We start from the raw sequence: 17,640 nt of genomic DNA, 5'->3' as shown, positions 1-17,640 counted from the left end.
TGATTTTAAGCAATAATGTTAATTTGTTTCAAATTGAAAGAGAAGATGAGATAGAATTCTATAGGAGATGAGATAAAGTATGGCATTTTGTTTTATAACATCATAAAATTAGCGTTAGCATTATGTTGGGTTTAATACAATAAATTTTTGAATGAGGATAATTTTTTTGTTTTAATATTTCTCTAGTTTTCTTTCTCAAATTGGACTGAGTTACCAATAATCCTAAATTCCAAAACACATTGTAAAAGTTACAATTATATGGACCAAATAGTAACAACCAACATAGTCAAGGGACCAAATGTGAAATAAACCTTTGAGAAATGAGAGGAAGGAACGCTAAGCCTAGGATGCAGTAAGAGTAGTGCTGTCTTCACCAAGGCCTTGTCGTAGCGTCGTTTCCTTCGATATCGTATCGATTGAACAATTGACCAAGAAGCAAGAACGAAGCCCCAAACTCTCAATTCTTAACGTTAGGGTTTCATTCCCTCTGATTTATCTGTGAGTTGAGCATTCGAACACGTAAGGACCTAATCTTAATTCGACTGCAATCAATTTTGGGCATTGTATCGATTTTGGATTTCGGCGATGTCGGCTCGACTGTTCAAGAAGTATTTAAAGGAGCAAGAACTACTGCAGCCTCAAAAGGACCCTCATCTTAAAGATGAAAATGATGGCGATGAAGAAGAAGAAGAGGAAGAACAGCTCAATTCGGGTTCTTCAATAAATCCATTCGACCTTCTCAACGATGATGACCATGTCAGCGACCAGGTTGGAGTCCCTCAGGCCTTTTCTTTTCTTCTTTTTTTGGTAGTAAATTTATTTTCATTTGTACAACAATCAGTTGTTGTAGTGTCTGCTCACTGCCCAGTTCAACTTTGAAGTTCCTAACTATTATTCTTTTCCAACTTTGAAGAAAGTTGTTTAGACCTATATATGATGAAGTAATTGCTGTTTTCTATTCTCGTGTTTGACATCTATGTCTAGGTATCTAATTTTTGTGATAACAAAACCAATAGTTTGATTCGATTTGATATGTGTCGTTCTGTGGTTGCACTTGTATATGTTTCTAATAGAAAATGTACAGCCCACTTAACTGATAGTTGGGTTCTTATTAAGTCCATGCTTCTTACAATTGGAAATGTTCTAGCTGTCAATTCCATATAAGAATATTACTGATTTTGGAACTCAACTTAAGAATCTACTCTCGGAATCTTAGACATGCGTATACTTCATTTGATTTTGTCATAAATGTTTTTTGTGTTCTAATTGTTTGTACTTAGTCTCCAATTATCTTTATAGGGTGGTACTATGTCTGTTTGAAATTCAATATTGTAATTTCTTTTACGATTGTTCTTGATGGATATTTCAAAACCATTTGTTATTAGAAGGAAACCTTGTTTAAAAGTTAGTTGGTGCCTTCTTATGCTTCTATGACATCAAAACGGTCCTTCTCATGGTACTCTATGCCCTTTAGGGTGCAATGTGCTGATATTGTTTTCGAACCAAGATATTGGTAACTATGATCCATATAGTGCGGAACTTTAAGTGTAGCCTTTAAGTGGTAGAAGAATAGAACACTGGATTGCTGAAAATTTCCTCAGCTTATGCTGATCACGGTTTTATTTTTTAGATGATCTGATATCATGTTTTGGTGTTAGTGATGTTCACTTAAGTTTTTTAATTTTCATTTGGGCTTCCAGGATGATGAGTTGGAAACTTCGGAAGAAATTTTGGTCAGGGCTGATGAAAAACAAGATCCTCCTGAACTTAAAGGTACCAGCAATTCTGTCTCAAGATCCAGCAACAAATCAAAGAAAAAGAAAAAGAAGAAAAACAAGGAGGGTTCTTCTGAAAGTACACATAAAGATGGGAAGCCCTTGGATGCCATTCTAGAAGCTTTAAGTCTAGATGTTAACACTTCTGGGAAGCTGCATGCTCCTGAAAAAGCGAAAGCAGTGAATATAAGGCTTCGTGATAGCTTGGCTAAACCACCTGCAGCCTCAGTTTTACAAGTAGATCCAAAGTATCTGAATGCTGAAAATGAGCTTCGAAGAATATTTGGCTCTAAAGTTGTAAAATCATTTGAGAAAAGTAATCAAACTGGCACTGGCAGTTCAAGACAGGTACGTGGTGGACGGCGTGGAGGTTATATTCCTAGAAAGACGGTTCTTGTAACTGCATCAGAACATTGGCCTAGGTGGGATGGTTCTTTCTCCATGGAATTTCTTGAAGTAAAAGAAGGATACCACTACTTTAGGTAATATCATCTTTTGCTTCCTTGTTGTGTCTTCTCTTTTGTCTTTTAGTTGTTTCTTTCTCCTGAGACCCTTTCGGTGTTGCATACTTTTATAATATATTGTAGATATGTGCACTCATCATCCTATGCTCAAGCTCAGAGTGCCTTTGAAGCTGCTAAAGCTATTCATGATCTCAATGGCATTGCAAGTATTTTATTGTACAACCCTTATCATTTGGATTCCCTTCTAACAATGGCAGATTACTTTAAGTTTGCTGGTGAGCAGCAAATGTCAGCGGAATCTATTTCAAAGTGTCTGTATGCACTGGAATGTGCATGGCATCCACTGTTCACCCCCTTTCAGGATAATTGCCAAGTGAAATTCAATGATGAGAAAAACAGACCTCTATTTACAACACTTTTTGCTCACATGAAGAATATGGATAAGCGTGGTTGTCATCGGTCTGCTTTGGAAGTTTGCAAGTTTTTGCTTTCTCTGGATTCTGATGATCCGATGGGGGCCAAGTTCTATATTGACTACTTGTCATTGAGAGCAGAGGAGTATGCATGGCTTGAGCGGTTCTCAGAAGACTATCAAAGTGATAACTCATTATGGTTGTTTCCAAATTTCTCATATTCCCTTGCTGTATGCCGATTTTATCTGGAGAAACAGGAGTCAGAGGAAGGCACTCATGCTCTTACTGCAAAGTCTAGTTCAACTGATCTTATGAAGCAGGCTTTGATGCTTCACCCCTCAGTCTTGAAGAAATTGATAGAAAAAGTGCCTTTGAAGGACCAGGCATGGGCAGTTATTGTTAAGGATGCATTATTCCGAGCAGAAGAAGTGGGAATCCCATCCTTGGATCACCTGATCAAAATATATGTGGAGACTAATTATCTTATTTGGAGGCTCCCAGATCTGCAAAAATTGTTAAGAGATGCTGCACAACAGGTTGTTGAAACCCTTAAAAGGGATAGCAGTGAAGCTAAGGATTGGACTTGTGTCAGAAAGGAAGCATTTTCGTCAGAGAAGAACGAGTGAGTATTCAAATTTATTTTTATTGGCGCTTAATTTTCTTTTTGCTTTGGTTGTCACCTTATTTAATTAAGCTACTAAGTTCTATATCTACTTTGTTGCTGATTTCTAAATGAAAGGGTATGCCATTCAATTTTAGTTACAAGTGAGAATGATATGATGCTTCTTGTTTGCTAGGTATCGCCACTTGTTGGTTTCAGATTTCTCTCACTCAACGCCAACTCTTCCACCTGAAAATCTTCAACCTTTCATGGTTGACCCGAGGATGATGGAAGGCATGCATAATGAGGGCCATGCTGCCAATGCTATTGAGGGTCTACATGCTCCACCGCGTAATGTTGCGAATCGGAATGCATTAGCTGTCTTGTTTGAATCAATGCTACCATGGGTTCATTATGGGGATGTAAATGGAGCAGGTGAGGATGGGGATAACCAAATGAACGGCCATGGCCAAGGGAATGAAGAACATTGAGGCAGGGCTTGTTTGAAAGCATTGTAGAAATTTTGAGGCTTTCAAATATGCTTTCTTTCACCAAATCTGTTTTAGCTAGTGGATGTGAATTTGGAAGGCTTACTGCTGAGGAGATAGCTGCCCCCATTGCACTTGTTTTAACTTTTTGCTCTACAGGTCTAACTCACAAAATCAGTTATATAATTGTTTCGGTTTTGATAATAATAAATACATGCTTTCGTATTTACTTTTACGATGTGAAGTTTTGATAATATTTTAGAACTTGACTACCAAATTATATATATACAGTAAATATAAAGTATAATTTATGTGTTTGGGAAGACTTGAAATATTTTAGATCGACAAAAACGCGTGGCTCATTTACAGGGTTGCAACTTATGCCCAATAAAACGACATGTCGTTTGCCTCTTTTTCTTTTTTTTTTTTGTTTTTGCCGGGAAAGTTGTATGGGTCCATTTTCTTTGTCTATATTTACATAATAGTACTAATTTTTCTGAGTCTCAATCAGATCTTAAATGGGGCTTTTGGGAAAAACAAGGTAATCTTTTACTAAATTATTTAATTTTGGAATAAATTTGCTAATGTATTATATATCTAGTTTTGGGGATTGAACAAGTTTATGAAACCAGAAATCAAAGATGAAAGAATCTGAAGAATTGCATGTCTCAGCTCATATTTATAGAATATAGAACTAATGGATTACATAGAGAAGAGCAAAGTTGTTACAACTAATGTAACCACCACTCCAACTCATGCCAGAAAACTAATTACATGTTAAGACACTTAACTAACTGTTAAGACAACTAACTCTGGTTATCATTCCCCTTCAAACGAAAAGAGGTTGAGACCACTCTGAGTTTGGATTTGAGATACAGAAACCGATCCACAGGAAGAGACTTAGTGAGAATAATTGATATTTGATCCACCGATGGAACATAGTGAACTGAAAGTTGTTGAGCTAGGATTTGGTCTCTAACAAAATGAAGATCGATCTCAATGTGCTTGCAACGTGCGTGAACACAGGATTAGCAACCAGAGCAGCAACACCTTGATTGTCAACCCATAAAATTGGACAGTCAGCCATTGGAACTTGCAACTCAGTCAGTAAAAAGACTAACCAACGAATTTTTGTTGCTGCATTAGCCAATGCTCGGAACTCACTTTCAGTGCTAGACCTAGCAACTACTTGTTGCTTTTTGGCCGACCAAGAGATGAGATTTCCACCAAGAAACATTGCATAGCCTCCAATTGAGCGTCTTTCATCCAGGCAGCTCGCCCAATCAGCATCCGAGTACCCATGTAAAGTCATTGAGGTGGCAGGTCGAATAAGCAAGCCTTCTTAAATTGTTCCTTTTAAATATCGGAGTAACCTTTTGCAAGCTTCCCAATGAGTAACAATTGGAGAATGAATAAATTGGCTTAGCTTGTTTATGATAAAGGCTACACCGGGTCTGGTTAGTGTGAGATATTGAAGAGCACCCAAAGTACTTCTATACAAAGTGATAACTAGTAGGAGTAGAACATGGTTTGACACCTTCAAAATGTAGCTTAACAAGCAGGTCAGTGATGTATTTTTTTTGAGACAAATGCATCCCAGCTTGATTCCTATGAATCTCAATGCCAAGAAAGTAGTGTGGTGAGCCCAAATCCTTTAAGGAAAATGAAGCATTCAAATCTGAAATGAGTTTGTTTATGAGAGGTTAATTCGGCCTTGTAACTAGGATGTCATCGACATACACAAGTAGAAGAACCAACTGAGAACCCAAACCATAAACAGGGAGCTGTCATATTTGGAAGCCCCACCAAAAAAGAGTTTGTTTGAGCTTTTCATTCCAAGCTCTTGGAGCTTGTTTCAACCCATAGAGAGCCTTGTGTAACTTGCAAACATAGGTGGGCTTGAAGGGATCGATAAATCCTTGTGGTTGTTGCATATACACCAATTCGTTTAGGTTGCCATTGAGGAAAGCATTGCTAACATTCAACTGTTTGACATCCCAATTCGAAGATACAACAGGTGTAAGAACAGTGCGTGCTGTGGCTGGTTTGACAACTGGGCTAAAGGTGTCCTTATAATATTCTATGGGCGGAGTTTGTAAGTACCCTTTGGGTACAAGATGGGACTTGAATCTGTCTAAGGTGTCATATGCCTTCAACTTTACTTTGAAAATCCACTTATTCCCAATTAGATTCATATTGGGATTGTAAGGAATTAAGAACCAAGTTCCTTGTTTTAGCAATGCATCATACTCCCCTTGCATAAAAGCAAGCCAATGTGGATCTTTTAAGGCAGCACGCGTAGAAGATGGTTTAGGTGGAAGCAAAGACTCCAGAAGAAGATGGAGATGGATTGTCGCATGAAAAGCCTTTGGTTTGTAAATTCCTCTCTGTGAATGAGTGGTCATGGGATGAATGCAACTTGGAGCAGCTTCTAGAGGATGTTGGGACTGTATTTCAGTGTCGATAGCAGCTACAGTATGTAGAGGAAGCTGTAGGGGCAAAGTCATTATTAGAGGACATATTGGCTGCTATATCAGGAGCATCATGAACCAAATCTACTGCAATATGCTCATTTGGCGTGGGATGTGAGGCTAGAAGAGGCACTTCTTGTGCAGCAGTGGGCAACATGGTACCACCATTTTCAACAACAACATTATCAACATTAGTGGCTGAGAAAAATGGTATTGTGTGAAAGTGAGCAGCAGGAAGAGTAGAGGAAAAAGAATGTTGTACCTGAGAGATGCACTGAGATGAAGATGTGGAAAACCTGTTTTCATTGAATACCACATTTTTCTTTCCAGTTGCATTTTCACAAAGGTATCCCTTGTGTTGTGGTGAGTAACCCAAGAAAATCCATTGCTCAAACCGAAATCTCAGCTTATGATTGTTGTATGGATGCAAATGAGGGAAACAAATGCACTAAAAAGGCTTGAGAAATTTATAATCAGGTTGTTTACCAAAGAGGCATTCATAAGAATTGATATCATCAAGGACCGGAGTTGGTAGCCTATTGTGGAATAAACAGCACATTGAAAAGCATGCCACCAATAGACAAGATCAAGACCCGACTGAGCAAGAAGAGTGAGGCCTGTTTTTGTAATATGCCTATGTTTCCGTTCGGCCCTACCATTCTGTTCATGTGTTCTTGGGCTTGGGTGCTGGAATGTTATCCCTTGATCCCTCAAGTATATTTCAAATACTCTATATTCACATCCCCAAACAACTTGGATGCTCTTTATGGGCAAGCCAAATTGTTTCTCAACTAAGCTTTTAAACTGAATGAATACATCAAAAACTTGAGATTTGAGCACCAAAGGAAATACTCAAGTAAATCTGGTATAATCATCTATAACGTGGACATAATATTTGCAACCTTCTTCAGATGAAACATAAGCTGGTCCCCATAGATCTGTATGAATAAGTTCTAGGGATTGATGGGCTCTACTTGAAGACAATGGAAATGGTAATTTATGACTCTTTCTTTGCTGACAAGCATCACAAAATTTTAGAATCTTTATAGACCCAAAATTAGGAATACTAGACAATATTTTGCTTAACACTCTAGAGGGATGCCCAAGTTTATTATGCCATATGTTTACATCTTGATGGGTTGAACAAGAGTAAAGTCTCGCATTGAGATTAAGACAAGAAATGAAACTTTGTTCTTTATTAATCACATAATGATTACAATCTGAATGGGGGAAATAGAATGTTTACAATTCTATAAACAACTAGAATCAATACAAGACTCATGAACTGAAGTGGATTGAAAACATGAATCTGACTTGGGATTTGACCGAGTTGCTAGATTGTACTCCAATGAATGACTTTGTGGACTTTTAAGATCCTCTCCAAACATGTACAACCCATCTCTAACTCTCCCTTTGAGCAAGACACTCCTCAATTGTTTGTCCTTAACAAAACAACATGATTTGTGAAACTCAAGAAACACATCGTTGTCTTTGGTTAGTTTAGACACACTAACAAGAGTTTTAGCAGCAAGGACTTTTAGAACAAAGTTTAATTGTAAGGGAGATGAAGAAGAGGAAGAAACAGTGGATTTACCAACATGGGAGATTAAGAGTTTCTTACCATTTCCAACAGGTAGAGTTTCATGGCCATTATAAGGGACTGCCGAATCCAAATGCTCCATTCCATAGACAATATGATTTGTAGCTTCTATGTCCGCATACCTTCCACCACCATCACCAAAATTGGGTACTGAAGATGCAACATAGGCATGAGGATCATGATCCAGTTATTGCTCAGTGAGATATGCCCGAGGTTGATTGCTATCAACTTTTGGAGTGATAAAAGCTTTGTCAAAATGGTAGTGACACGCGGCAGGTGTATGGCCAAATTTCAAGCACATTTAACAAATTGGTTTGGTGGGGGGAGTAGGACCACGAGAGAACCCTCTACCATAGGATCTTGTAGTGGGGTCATAGAGATGTGGTCTACCATAAGTGGAGTTGTTCTTGTACCCACCAGAGGAGCCATTTCTTGAAGGTCCATATGTCAGATTTGCAGCCATCTTGTTGGAGAGATCTGCCATAGTATGATGTCATTCCAGACTACTTTCATGGGCCATGAGTAAAGCTTGGATGGATTCAAGATTCAAGGAATCACCACAAGAAGTGATACCAGACCACCTGATCAAACTCGGGTCCAAGACCATTGAGGAGTTGTAAAACTAGATCTTCATCAGCAACACAACAGCCAGCACTAGCAAGATTATCACAAATCAGTTTAATCTTATCAACATAATCAGAAATCGACAGATTACCTTTCTAAATATTAGTTAATTGGCCATTCAGCTGTAGCAATCGAGCCTTGGATTGATTGGAAAACTTATGTTCAAGAGCACGCCATACAGAAAGCAGAGATGGTGTATGTAGCAACAAATGCAAGAATTCCTTCTGTCATAGAAAACAAGTTAATCCTTTCTTTTCAACTGAGTATACTCCGAATTTGGGTCTCCAGTAACCAGTAATTGAGGTGGAGTATCATTAATGAAGAGGAGAGCATCGAGATCGTGACCTATTACAGTAGGAACAACCTGAGATTTCCAAGCAAAAAAGTTAGATTGATCAAGTTTAATCGTAAGAGATGAAGTAAAATAGTTTGAGAATGGGTTCTAATTGTGAAACGCCATTGGATTGGCTATCGGGCCTGAGGTTGCCGCCTATAAAGCTTGAACCATCACCGTCGGAGGAGGAACCGAGGTGGGATCGAACAAGGAAAGAGAGGAGGTCGTCGTCACTTACGAAGGAGCAGATGGCTGATCGGTTGAAGAGGTAGGAGCAGAGGAAGCCATATCAACGTTAGTCTAGGCTCTTGATACCATGAACAAGTTTATGAAACCAGAAATCAAAGATGAAAGAATATGAAGAATTGCTATTGAACTTAGCAATCTTCTTAGTGTCTCAGTTATTATTTATAGAGCTAAAGAATTACAAATAGAAGAGCAAAGTTGTTACAACTAATGTAACCACCACTCTGATTCATAATAGAAAACTAATTACATGTTTCAAAACTTAACTAACTGTTAAGACAGCTAACTAACTGTGATTACCAGAGATTATAATTTTGAGGTTTTGTCATTGTTTTGATGCAATTGCAATGTCGAGATGAGATTTCGGGGAAATTTTAATTATTGATTGATGATTGTGGAAACTATGGTTTGTTGTCTTCCATTACTGTTTCAGTTTATTATGAATTATTATGGATAATTGTTTGTTAATGGTGGAACCTCTTACCTTCTCTATTCTCTCATAGAGAATTTGTGGTTTGTACGGTTTGTGTGGTTCCAAGTTTGGTATTTTTCCAGTTTTTAAACATTTTGGCAATTTTGTTTCTTATTATCCTTATTCATTTATCTATTTTTTGATTTTATTAGAAGGGTGTTTACCCAAAAAATGGCTTCTGATGACGTGGCAAGGATTTTTCACACGTGGTCTACACGTGGCGGAAGTGTTGTTCGACTATCGACTAGAGGCACATCACTTCGTCAAGCTTAACTATTAGTTACGACCAGGCTGGTCGTGTAATTTGATTTATTTACTTCTAAGATTGTAATCCTATAATAATTGCATTGAATATTTCCTCTTTATTACCTTGATACGCGGTTATTAAGGAAAGTTAAGGCCCATTGGTCCATGTAACCCTCCTTGAGCCTATAAATATGCATGAAATACCTCAAGGAAAGGACTTTTGATCTCTGAATCTTTTTCCTGAGTATTGAGAGAGAAAGCTATAGTGTGATTATCCATCGTTTTATTGTAATTATCCTAAGGTTTGTGAAACTCAAGAACACTATTTCTTTGATCACGGCTTTGAGATTCAATATTAATAATAGCACTAAGTGGACGTAGGTCATTACCATTCTTTGGGGCCGAACCACTATAAATCGTTGGTGTTTTCTTCTTTACCATTAGGTTAAACTCTTAATTGTCGTCTCATCTTCTGTCGTATATTTTACTTCGTGTCGTTGGCCAAATCGAGAGTCAACAAAGGGTAAATACCATTTTGGACCTTGTATTTTGCAAAAGTTACCAATCGGATCCTATGTTTTGTTAAATGACAATTTTGACCCTACATTTTGCAAAATGGAACAAAAGAGTACCCTGGACCAGATTTTGGTCAAAAAAAATTTTCAACATGACTAAAATACCCCTACTTTTATAAATTAAATACTTTAACAATATAAAAAAACAAATTAAAATAAAATAAATATTCAAAAATAATATTTTTAATTATTAAAATGTACAAATAATTTTAATAAAGAAAACCCAAAATTACACATAATCCTAAACTTAAATTAAAATCGCATAAACAAAAACAAAAATTAAAACTAATCTAACCAAATAAAAAAAATTAAAGCCAAATTCAATTGGGTGTGAAAACTTGAAGGTTCATGAGATTTGAGAACCATTTTTATAGCTGGTTAGAAAACTTTTTGGGTTTATTGCAAACTATCTAGGTTTGATCCCAAATACAAAATTCATTAGAATTCATCCTTCAAATCTAGATTAAGCATCAATACATTATTAACAAATGCCTAAACAAATATGAAAAAACTAAGAATCTAACAAATGCCCAAAAAAAAAAAACTCTAAATACTTCAGATGAACAAATGCCCAAAAAACTTAGATTTGCTCTTCCTTGTCGTTCTCCTCCAATGTCCGCCCATGACATCTGCGAGCCCAGGTGAAGATCTGCCTAAGCTTCTTCGTGAACCTCTCCTTTAATGTCTACCTATTCTTCTTCTTCTTCTAATTCTTTTGTTGCAAGAGAACCTCGACAAGAGCAAAAAGGATATGACCTCAGCCCCTCCACGCACCACTCCTCCACGCACAACCGAGTGTGAGATTTGACGACACTCCATGCACAACAATTCCTCCACGAACAAATCTGAAGCGAGATTGAAGCCCGTGCCCCTTGGTCTCCGTCTGCAACAAGAACCAACGAAAGCAATAAGGAGGCAGCAAGAACAGATCTGAAGCCCATCCCAACACCATTTGAATCGGCGATCCCTAGTCGCCCAGCCTTCGTCCCAGCTCCGTTAGATACGACGCCCCTGGTCGCCCAAGTCTTCGTCTGAACTTTGTTCAGCACCTAGGTGACCCAGTTTGAAAAGAATAAGAAAAAGAAGAGGGTTTTGAAAAAATTTAGTACACGTTTCTGTATTTTAATTTTAGTTCATTTTAGTTTAATTTAAGATTTTTGTTTTTATTGTTTATTATAGTTTATTCAAGATTTTAATTCTGTTTTGTTTAAATTTTTTATTTTTCACATTAAAATATTATATTTTTTAAATTTTAGTTAATTTTTTGTTTTAAATATAATTAATATTAAATTTTTAATAAAATTTGAGGGTATTTTGGTCATATTCAAACAAAGTTTGACCAAAATCGGAGCCATGGTATTATTTTGTTCCATTTTGCAAAACACAGAGTCCAAATTATCATTTAACAAAACACATGATCTAAAATGGTATGTAACCTTATTAGAATATATGTATAGATATAGATATATTTATTTCCTCTTTATTTGGGAATTACAGTTCGTCATTTAAGAGTAAAGTGTAACAATTTTTTTCCTTATAAAACTATCTGATTATTATTACAATTAATATATTTTTTCTGATTTCAGCTGGTTTTGACTTATTTGTATGTTTTTAAAGTGTATGTTTCCACTTCCATAATTTTATGCCACCTTTTTTTTATCTATTTATTTTATATTATTGAAAATGAAATTTACTTCTGTGTTTTTCAATGTTATCTTGTTTTTTTTTTTTTTTTGCGTTATGTTATTATTTATGTGAGTTATTGGAAATTTGGAGACGACAGATGATCGGTTGGAGGAATGTTGAATTTCACAGATAATTTATTAATTTTTATTGTTATTTTAGCATGAGATCTTCATTTTTCCAATTAATACTGTTTTTTATATATAAAACAACATATTTATATTATTGTTATTTCCTTATTAAAAGTTTAATACTCACAAATTTTTTACTTTTTGTTGTTTTTGTAAGTTGTTTCTCAGTTATCTAATCAGGATGACTTTTAAGTTAGGCTTTGAATTTACTTCATTTTCATGTTGAATACGACAAGTTCCTTGCATTCTCTAAGAGTTTATTGTATTTTACCGAGTTAGGTTCTTATGTACATAATGCTACAAATTTGTTGTCCAATTTTCTTAGGGTGTCACTAATCTATAATTGTTTTACACATTGTGGAGTTTGTGTGTTGATTTCACTAAAGACATCAGTTAGTTATTACCGTTTTAAAAGTTAGTTAGTCTTATTGTTTTACTCTTTCTTTCTTTTCTCTGTTCCAAGCCTATATATGAAGGCTTTTGTTCTTATTGTAATCAATAACAAAATTTGTGTAAGCTAAGAAAAGAGAAACAAAGTAGAACCGAGAGGAAAAGTCCTGGGGTGTACTTGAGAGATCTTAGAGAAGACTAAGTTGTACTTGAACTTTCTACATAGTGAAAAGACTAAGGAGTTTTACTCCCAACCTTGGATGTAGGACCATTAATTGGTTTGAACCAAGTAAATTGTGGTGTTCATCTCTTTTTTTTCTTTCTGTTTTTCATTAAAGTTTATCTTCTTATTCAAAAGCTATTGCTGGTGTGTATGGGTATTATCTAATCTTGTGTGTGCAGGTGCTTCGGTCTGGCTGTTTTTCCTCACAGATTGGTATTAGAAGCCAGGCTACCGAAGGGAAATTCCCACGCCAAGATCAAAGACTACTTCAACAATATTTTTGTTTCTCCAGCCATCTTCTTGATTCTTCAAGATTTTCTCATCCTTTCCTTATTTCTCTTTTATTTTTTATTTGAATTTAACTGGCCACTAGATTCTATTACAATGTCTTCAGCAAAGATTGATATTGAGAAATTTGATGGTAAAAATGATTTTGTCTTATGGCAGGAGAAGATGCGTGCACACCATCGAAATCTGGGTTATGAAGAAGCTTTAAAAGAAAATGACAAAATGTCAGTCAAACAAGAATATAAGGAAGAAATCTTGAAAAAGGCAAGGAACACCATTGTGCTCAGCTTGAGTGATTCTGTCCTAAGGAAGGTGATAAAAGAAAAGACAGCAAGGGAAATGTGGGAAAAGCTTGAACAGCTCTACATGACCAAAGCTCTTCCTAATAGGATTAACTTAAAACAAAAAGTGTGTGGTTTCAAGATGGAGGAATCGAAATCAATTGATGAAAATTATGATGTATTTGTCAAGATGATTGCTGATCTTGAAATGATGAAGATCACCATTGAAGAAGAAGATCAAGCCATCTATTTGCTGAATTCATTACCCAATGCTTATGATCAACTTAAAGATACTATCAAATTCAACAAAGAAGTTTTGACCGTGGATGATGTTATCAGTGCAGCCTACTCAAAAGAGATGGACTTGAAAGCAAGTGGCAAGACTCATAGGAGTACTGGTGAAGGGTTACTTGCTCGTGGAAGACCCGAAAGAAGAGAACATCACCAATTCAGAAATCAAAGCTCAAAGAGTGGGAACTACAAATTTGGCAAAACTCGTTCTAAATATAGAGAGAAACGAGTATGTTGGGCATGTAACAAAAGTGGTCATATAAAGCGAAATTGCCCTTAAAGATTAAGTTTTAACAAAGGACATAGATCAGACAACTGCAACAACAAATCAGAGAATTTAGACAACAACTCAGATCTGAATTTTTCAGATGGTTATGAAAGTGCTGATGTACTTAACATAAGTTCTGAAAATCTAGAAATGGAATGGATTATGGATTCTGGATGCACTTTCCATATGACCCCAAGAAAATAATTTTTTATTAATTATAAACATTTATCTAACAATAAAGTTTTCATGGGAGATAACCATTCTTGTGATGTTGCAGGTATTGGAAGAGTGAAAATCAGATTAAATGATGGTTCAACTCAGATTCCTGATGAAGTGAGGCATATTCCAAACCTGAAAAGAAATCTAATTTCTTTGGGTGCCATGGACCGTTTAGGATGTACATATAAGGCTCAAGGTGGAGTCTTGAAAGTCTCCAAGGGATCTATTGATGACTTCTCTAGGAAAGTCTGGTTATATTTTCTCAAAACAAAAGATGAGGCTTTTGAAAAATTTATAGAATGGAAAACACTTATGGAAAGACAAATAGGTAAGAAAATTAAAAGACTTTGGACTTATAATGGTCTTGAATTTTGTAACAAGTTGTTTGACAATTATTGCTCTAAAAATGGCACAGCTAGACATAGGACTTGCATAAATACTCCTCAACAAAATGGTTTGGCTGAAAGAATGAATAGAACAATAATGGATAAAGTTATATGTATGCTAGGAGAATCTGGGCTTTCAAAAAAGTTTTAGGCAGAAGCTGCAAATACAGCTGCTTATATAATTAATAAATCTCCTAATGTTGCTTTAAATCTTAAAGTCCCTAATGAAATATGGTCTGGACAAAAACTATGATATAATCATCTCAGAATATTTGGTTGTGTTGCTTATGTGCATACTAGTCAAGGAAAATTAAATCATAGAGCAAAGAAAGGTTATTTCATTGGATATCCATATGGAGTTAAGGGTTATAAAGTATGGCTTCCAAGTGAACATAAATGTGTTGTTAGTAGAGATGTATATTTCAATGAAGTTGTATTATTTAACACTAACATGCAGGGAAAAACTATTGATTCTAACAATGACTCCGAGACTCAAAACAAGTCTCAGGAAATATTAAAATATATGCAGGTTTCTATTGACATTCCAGCTCAAGGTAGAGCCTCTTCATCAACACAAGATGAACCAAAATATGATACAGATCCTGAAAGTGAACCTGAAGAAGTGACTGACCAACAAAGTCTTGATGATTATCTTTTAGCAAGAGATCGACAGAGAAGGCAGATCAAATTGCCATCAAGATATGCTCAGGCTGATCTACTTGCATTTGTATTCACAATCACTGAAATTATCAGTGAAGAGGAGCCAAAGACCTATGAAGAAGCCAGAAATAGCCCCAACTGGACACATTGGGAAATAGCCATGAAAGAAGAATTAAATTCTTTGAACAGGAATCAGACTTGGAAATTAGTTCCTAGAGGACAAACTCAGAGAGTCATTGGGTGTAGGTGGATTTTCAAAAGAAAACCAGGGATTCCAAGGGTTGAGAAGCCTAGATACAAGGCTAGACTCGTTGCAAAGGGGTATGCCCAATTGGAAGGGATTGACTATCATGAAATTTTTGCACCTGTTGTTAAGATGACCTCCATTAGAATTATTTTAGCTTTGGCTGCAAAGGAAGACATTGAAATATAACAACTAGACGTTAAAACAGCTTTCCTACATGGTACACTTGATGAAAAGACTTTTATGCAACAACCAGAAGGATTTGAAGAAATGAGGAATGTTGATATGGTGTGTCTACTACAAAGATCATTGTATGGATTGAAACAATCCCCAAGGCAATGGAATAAACGTTTCTATGAGTTTATGCTTAAAAGGAAATTTGTGAAAAGACAATATGATCACTGTGTGTATTTTCAAAAATACAACTCAAAAGATTACATATACCTTTTGATCTATGTTGATGACATGCTCATAGCATGTAAAGACCTTGCTGAAATACAAAAGCTGAAAAACTACTCTTGCAATGGAATTCAAAATGAAGGATCTTGGCCCAGCTAGAAACATTTTGGGAATTGAAATCTCAAGAGACAGATCTCAAGGTACTCTTACTCTATCTCAGCAAGCTTACATAGACAAAATTGTTAAAAAATTTAATCTTAAAGAGGCAAAATCAGTCTTGACACCAATTGGAGCTCATTTTAAATTGTCTTCACTGAGCAAAGTCGAAGATGAAAATGACATGAAGGCTATTCCTTACTCAAATGTAGTAGGGAGTGTGATGTATGCAATGGTTAGCACTAGGCCTGACATTGCTTATGGAGTTGGCTTAGTAAGCAGATTTATGAGTAATCCCAGTAGAGATCATTGGAATGCAACTAAATGGCTGATTAAATATCTCAAAGGGGCAGTAAGTTTGAAGCTCAAATACTCAAATCAAAGTTCAGGCAGCTTTATAAAAGGGTTTTGTGATGCAGATTATGCAACAGACTTGGATAAAAGAAGGTCAATATCAGGTTATGTATTTACCATTGGAGATAACACTATAAGTTGGAAATCGTCCTTACAACAAGTTGTGGCTTTATCAACTACAGAGGCAGAATACATGGCCATTACAGAAGTTGTAAAAGAAAGGTTATGGATCAAAAGATTCATAAATAAGCTGGGCTATAATGAAGACAAGGCGGTCCCTTATTGTGATTCACAAAGTGCGATTCATCTCACCAAGAACAATATGTATCATGAATGCACAAAGCACATTGATATCATATTACATTTTGTTCGTGACATCATTGAAGAAGGAGATATCGAGATAAAGAAGATCTCATCTGAAGATAATCCTGCTGATATGCTCACTAAAGTTATTCCGGTTGGTAAGTTCAAAAACACTCTGAACTTACTCAACATTGCCCCTAAATAGTAAGCTGATTTGTTTGGGAGTCCCTAGTCTTTTTCACTCACCGTTCATCATGACACAAAAGGTGGAATTTGTGGAGTTTGTGTCTTGATTTCACTAAAGACATCAGTTAGTTATTACCATTTTAAAAGTTAGTTAGTCTTATTGTTTTACTCTTTCTTTCTTTTCTCTGTTCCAAGCCTATATATAAAGGTTTTTGTTCTTATTGTAATCAGTAACAAAATTTGTGTAAGCTGAGAAGAGAGAAACAGGGTAGTAGCGAGAGGAAAAGTCCTGGGGTGTACTTGAGAGATCTTAGAGAAGACTAAGTTGTACTTGAACTTTCTACATAGTGAAAAGACTATGGAGTTTTACTCCCAACCTTGGATGTAGGACCATTAATTGGTCTGAACCAAGTAAATTATAGTGTTCATCTCTTTTATTTCTTTATGTTTTTCATTAAAGTTCATCTTCTTATTTAAAAGCTATTGCTGGTGTGTATGGGTATTATTTAATTTTGTGTGTGCAGGTGCTTCGGTTTGGTTGTTTTTCCTCACACACGTGGATTAGATGTGAATACTCTTTAGGATGCATGAAAAACTTGTATACCTAAAGAACTTTTCATTTCTTTTGTCCTCTAAATGTATTACACTATTATTTTATTTTTTTAATTATATATTCATTGTTGCAAAAAAAAAAATAGTACGGTTGACTAATTCCCCATAAAGACTTTGAAATCATAATTAATACATAAGAAAATGTATAAATGACATTTTTAGCGAGTCTACATGTAAAATGACATTTATTCTGAACGAGTGTAGTTTTTAGCAAAGAGAAAAAGGGACCAAAAGGGCAAAATTGTCCGTTCAGATTG

General features: G+C 35.9%; 1 protein-coding gene across 1 annotated transcript; it reads left to right on the top strand.

Annotated features, from left to right (window-relative positions):
• Positions 1-355: 355 nt before the first annotated feature.
• Positions 356-4,058, top strand: LOC133797377 (uncharacterized). The gene is made up of 4 exons (XM_062235257.1): positions 356-768; positions 1,701-2,257; positions 2,363-3,274; positions 3,450-4,058. Exons 1-4 carry the CDS (start codon positions 586-588, stop codon positions 3,742-3,744), a joined length of 1,947 nt encoding a protein of 648 aa, XP_062091241.1. The 5' UTR covers positions 356-585; the 3' UTR covers positions 3,745-4,058.
• The last annotated feature ends 13,582 nt before the right edge of the window (positions 4,059-17,640 follow it).

The sequence above is a fragment of the Humulus lupulus genome, chromosome 8 (genome assembly GCF_963169125.1).
Source record: "Humulus lupulus chromosome 8, drHumLupu1.1, whole genome shotgun sequence".
NCBI classification, from domain to species: Eukaryota; Viridiplantae; Streptophyta; class Magnoliopsida; order Rosales; family Cannabaceae; genus Humulus; species Humulus lupulus.
This window is presented reverse-complemented; position numbering and strand designations above follow the sequence as displayed.

Bases quoted from the DNA above. Each gene is read 5' to 3' on its own strand.
- LOC133797377 (XM_062235257.1), top strand. From the start codon at position 586: ATGTCGGCTCGACTGTTCAAGAAGTATTTAAAGGAGCAAGAACTACTG. The intron at 769-1,700 runs GTTGGAGTCCCT...TTGGGCTTCCAG, and splicing joins ATGACCATGTCAGCGACCAG to GATGATGAGTTGGAAACTTC. The intron at 2,258-2,362 runs GTAATATCATCT...AATATATTGTAG, and splicing joins GAAGGATACCACTACTTTAG to ATATGTGCACTCATCATCCT.